Source organism: Chrysochloris asiatica, unplaced genomic scaffold (assembly GCF_000296735.1).
Source record: "Chrysochloris asiatica unplaced genomic scaffold, ChrAsi1.0 scaffold00014, whole genome shotgun sequence".
Classification (NCBI taxonomy): Eukaryota; Metazoa; Chordata; class Mammalia; order Afrosoricida; family Chrysochloridae; genus Chrysochloris; species Chrysochloris asiatica.
This window is the reverse complement of record NW_006408532.1, coordinates 9605372-9610474: the sequence shown is the minus strand read 5'-3', so window position 1 is coordinate 9610474 and position 5103 is coordinate 9605372. Positions and strand designations below refer to the sequence as shown.

Here is a 5103-nt window from a genome sequence, read left to right as displayed (position 1 = left end):
AGGACTCCTGCTCCTGCAGGCTGAGAACTGGGTTTTCTAGCCAGGGAAACTTCTAGTCAAGCAAGCTCTCAGGCTGAACCCAGCTATTTAAAAATGTTAAAAACAGTAGGGCCCTGCCTGGAGGAAGGTAGAATCTCCAGTGAGCAGTATTCAATCTCTCTAGGCGGGGCTGATGCAATGAAATGCAGACGGGTCTCTTGTGGTACAATAGTGAATAATTGTTATCAGGACTGATTGAAAGGGTTGGAAATGTAAAGGTAGACAGACAGTTTTATAGCAAGGAGGGGAGTGATTAACTTTTCAGTCTAGGAGCAAAGGTCCCTAGGACCATCAAGGGAGAAGAACAGAGAGTGGGACCCTACCCAGAGAAGCAGTGATGCCTGAAATGGAGGTAGAGATGATGACGTGGAGCGATGGAGCAGCTGGAGACTTTAGATCCAGAGAGGGAGAGCGACTGTGTGCTGAAGACTTGAGGGGTATGGGGGATGGATTACAGGGTATACCCTTTGGTTGGTTGATGATGCATGGAGGGGATTGTAACCATGGCAGTGAGACGATATACAATAGAATGAATGTAAAATTAATGTTCTCCCATGTAAACTATCACATAATTCACAATAAAACATCTAAGAAAAACAAAACAAAACATTAGGGCCCTGGTTAATTGGGATGCCCTTCCTCGGCCTCCCCCAGCCAGCTACGCACCCCCTGAGAAGAGCCCAAAGTACCGCCTGGGCTCTTGCCCGTGGGTATCCTTCCCCTTCCAGGCCCCATCCCTTGCACTCACCCCAGCTCCGGGCCCTGGACTATACCAGCCCGTCATAGAGGGACAGGGCCTGCACAATGGAGGGGTCTGCCTTGGATCCTTCCTGGAATTCCTGCAGCGTCAGCTTCCCGTCAGCATTCTGTAACAGAGAAGAGCAGCTGAAGGTAAAGGGACAACCAGCTTCCTAGGACGCAGGTTTCTTGTTGTTAAGTGCTGTTGAGTCAGTTCCAACTCAGAGCAACCGTATATAGGGTTTCCAAGGAGTGGCTGGTGAGTTTGAACTGCCAGCCGTAGAGTTCACAGGCCAGTGCTTATCTTAGAGCATACTTACCCTATAGTATCACACACCAGGATTCTTGCTGTGTGCCTGGTACGTGGTAAACATAACTCATTGTTGCTCTCAAGGAATCCTCAGTCACCCTAAGAAGAGGGTGTCTCTCATATCAATGAGGAAACTGAAGCTCAGTCACACAACTAGTAAATGGGGAAGCCAGAATTTACACTTCAGTTAGTCTAGCTCCAGAGTCTACAGCATTTCCCAAAGCATGCATTAAATAACATGGAATCACACTTTGAGAAAGTCATTATTCCGTGTTCTACTCTGTCCATAAATCCTTTGATAATTAAAAAGCAAAAGGCTAGGACTGATGCTAACACATCTTTAACACGAGAGCTAATCTTCCTTTTTGAACTAAGAAAGCACAGGTCTTACGCTCAAAGCTTCAGGGCAAGCAACTGTATCCATCCAAAATGTAATCATAAGCCTGATTTTACCGTAACTTTTTAAAAGCATGCAATAATGAGTGTCCTTACATTCATGATTCCAACTTTCCATTTAAAACAAAGTTATTTTCATTTTAAAGAAACAAGCTTAATATAAAGAAAGGTTTCTCAACCTGGGGTCTGTAGACAGAACTCAGCAGATCTGTGAATTCGAATGGGGGCAGCGGAGAATGTCTTTTCACTAACTTCTAGCTAAAATGGAACTCTTCTTTTAAGGATAAATGTAGGTGACTATCTTCAATGAAGTTAGTTCCTGTGACTTTGCCAGCAATGGGATCGCAGGTATTTTTACAGCACACCACAGCTGCTGTGGGTATCATGTACACCTGTCACTACGAGGAGGCTTCAAAAAGTTCACAGAAAAATGGAGTTAAAAGAGAATGGAACTTTTCCGTGAACTCTTTGAAGCCCCCTCATACTTCAAAAGAAATGGGACCCACCATTGCATCTTGTTATTTAATGGGCTAATAAAAAGTCCATATGGTCCAAATATTTTTAAAAGTATTTGATTACTGTATTTCAAAAGAATGAGCTTCTTTGGTGACCCTATGGATTTTATCTTATGCATTTAAAACATTAGTCTGAGAAGTGCATAGACTTTACCACAAGGCCAGAGGGGTCCACAATCCGCAACCCCCCCCCCTCCGCCACACACACACACACAAAAAAAAGATGAGGGGAGGGGCTAAGAATCCTTGATTAAAGAAAAAGCACTGGTAAACCTACTTAAAACCTGCAGGTGTCTGATGTGATGGGGGCAGCTAGCAGCTGGTGGACATTATACCAGGCTGAGTTCCCTGCTATGGGTCAGGACCATGGGTGGTCAGTGGCAAAGCCAGGCCCAGTCCCTGGGTCTTATTTCCTGCCCTCAGACCTCACCTCACTGGCCAAGGACCTCATCTAGAAGTCTCACCTTGTCCATCATCGCAAAGATCCGGTCCACCCTCTTCTCAGGGGTGTTCTCCTCCTCAGGAAGTTCCACGGTGTTCCCCTGCCAGGGACCCACAAGACAAGAGTGAGCTGGGCTGCTGGCACTCCTGGCCTTGGGCTCTTGGCCAAACACTTGCCCCAGACTTGAGTTGGTTCCAGATGAGGACCGCCTTTCCCTCCCACTGCCCAGGAAGCCCTGCTGTATCTGCCACCCTGGTCTGGATCATCCCAGGCACACCAGCCTCCCTACTGCCCCCACCCCCATCTCCCATGGTGGAATTGGGAGAGCCATTTCATAAGGGGTTCCTCTGGGCAGGCCCAGTCACTAAGTGTGATGCCCTCTGCCACTCCCAGTCCCCCAAGACCCAGGCGTCTCACCACCATCTGGTAGATGGCATCCACAATGTCCAGCATCTCATTCCGGGTGATGTAGCCATCGTTATCCAAGTCATAGAGTTTGAAGGCCCCTGCAACCAACCAGCCACAGCTGAGCTATCCCAGGCTGCAATAACCCCCTCTCCTCTCTGCACCTCAACACACAGTCAGGGACTGAGGGACCATTACTCATCCAGTCAATGAATATTTACATCACTGTGTACCACACACACACACACAATTTCAACTACAGAAACTGCAGAGGGTTTTGCTGCCAATGAAATAAATCTGTGTCTGGCCCAAAGTGTTTTCATCTTCTGTCCTTCAGATTCTCTTTCCTGCACCCTGCGGCCCAGCCAAAGAGCTGCCCTATGGCCACACATTCTCACCTCAGCAGCTTTCTCTTACCCTTCCTCCACAGATCTCACACAGGCCTGAAACCTTCTCTCCTCTCTCCTCCCTCTCCCACAACTCTCACCCTCCAAGCTGTAACAAGGTCAGTTCCAGTCCTCCAGGCTCCTGCCTCCCTCAATCTGCCTCGCCTACAGTTTTATGAGATTATTTAAGCCACGTTTCCCTTCTTGGCTGAGCCTCAAGAAAGCAGGGACCAGTCTACCTAACTCCTCAGTGAATTCCCAGAACTAACATGTGGCTATGTTCATTTGTTGAATGAGTGAAGGATGAAGGAATAAATGAATGAATGAATGAAATCAAATCATATTGGCCACCCAAATGGTGAATCCAGTCCTGAAATTTGGGGCTTTTGACTCCACCCCACACAGCCTACTGCCCTGTGTCTCCATCTACTTACTCTCACCTTTGCTCCTGCCAACCACATGTCCCACCCTCCCCTGCTCCCTGAAACCTCACCCTCTACCACAGCCACCTCCAACAGAAAACCATCTGATCTGGGCGATCTGAATGTCTGAGCCACCCTCTGACCCTGGACAGACAGCTTGGCCTGTTTTTTTTTGTCATGTGAGGCCCCAGCTGGGTTAGCTTTACCGATCTGGACCCTCTGCAGAGCCCACCAGCCCAGGGTGCCTGCCCTGGCGTCTAAGCAGGGGCTCCCTCAGTGGTTGCTGTCATGTGTATTTGGCGCCCCCTCCTGGCAAATACCAAGATCTCCCAGCTGCTGCCTGGTCTGTGGAAAGCAAGTAGGATAGAACTTACACCGCAGCTTCTCGTCCAGGGTTCCCCTTGAGGTCACCGACAGAGCCTGAATGAACTCAGAGAACTCAATCCGCCCATCCTGACAGGAGAGAGAATGGGGGTGGGGAGCACTTGGTCAGGTCGGGCAGGACCTCAGGGGGCAGGGAGGAGGTGATGGGTAGCAGCAGACTCCAGATACCAATGGCCAGTAGACACCCAAATGGGGAAGACAAGAGCAAAGGGACAAGGGAATAAGAGAAAGAAGTGGGAGGTAGAAAGAGAGCACAGGGAGATAAAGGTTAAGGGGAGAAGGGAGGAAAGGCAAGACAGCAGCAGGGACAGGAAATAGGGGCCAGGTCATAGGAGCCCACTGCAACTTCTGAAGCAAGAAAGAACCGGAGGGCACCACCAACACACACACACCCCCTTCCAGCAAGACTTGCCTCAGAAACACCCCCAGCTTAGCAACACAGGCTTTTGAAGATGGAAGGGCCTTAAAGATGGTTTAATCCAACTTATTGACTTTGCAGATAAGGAAACTGAGGTCCAAAGAGGGACAGCTAGGTCAAAGTAGGGCCAGAACATAGGCAGCTGGGAAGAAAGCTGGCATCTGTTAGAATGGAAACAACCTGAGAACCCAGCAGCTGGGCACATGCAAACAAGCTACACTAGAGAGTCATGAAAACTGCCACCACGGGACAGAATCTAAAAGATAGGCCAACTACTGATGCACTGCCTGCAGCTATGCTGCTGCCTGTAGTGGCCAGGGCTGGGAGGCCACTCACTCTCCATGTATATGCATATATGCCGTTGTTGTTGTTTTCTTTCAAGTCCATTTTGACTCATAATGACCCTGTAGGACAGAGCAGAACTGCCCCATCGGGCTTCCTAGGTAGTCCTGGTCTAGTGCTATAGGATCAGTACTGGACTGCTAACAGCAAGACCAACCATGAAACCTCACTAGCCGCTCTTCAGAAACCCTATACAGAGTCACTGTGAGTCCAAACTGACTCTACGGCACTTAACAACAACACAAGTCACCAGGTCTTTTCTTTCATGGAGTTCCTAAGAGGTTTGAACTGCCAACTTTTCATTTT

At 48.7% G+C, this 5103-nt stretch overlaps 1 protein-coding gene across 1 annotated transcript in view; it reads right to left on the bottom strand.

Moving 5' to 3' along the window:
* Positions 1–788: 788 nt before the first annotated feature.
* Positions 789–5103, bottom strand: part of NCS1 (neuronal calcium sensor 1) — a 69417-nt gene continuing 65102 nt past the window's right edge. Inside the window, exons 4-7 of the mRNA XM_006834873.1 lie at positions 4028–4106; positions 2858–2946; positions 2463–2540; positions 789–905 (exon numbers count right to left, since the gene is read on the bottom strand). Coding sequence (XP_006834936.1) covers positions 807–905; positions 2463–2540; positions 2858–2946; positions 4028–4106 — 345 coding nt within the window. The 3' untranslated portion in view covers positions 789–806. The remainder of the gene's footprint in view (positions 906–2462; positions 2541–2857; positions 2947–4027; positions 4107–5103) is intronic.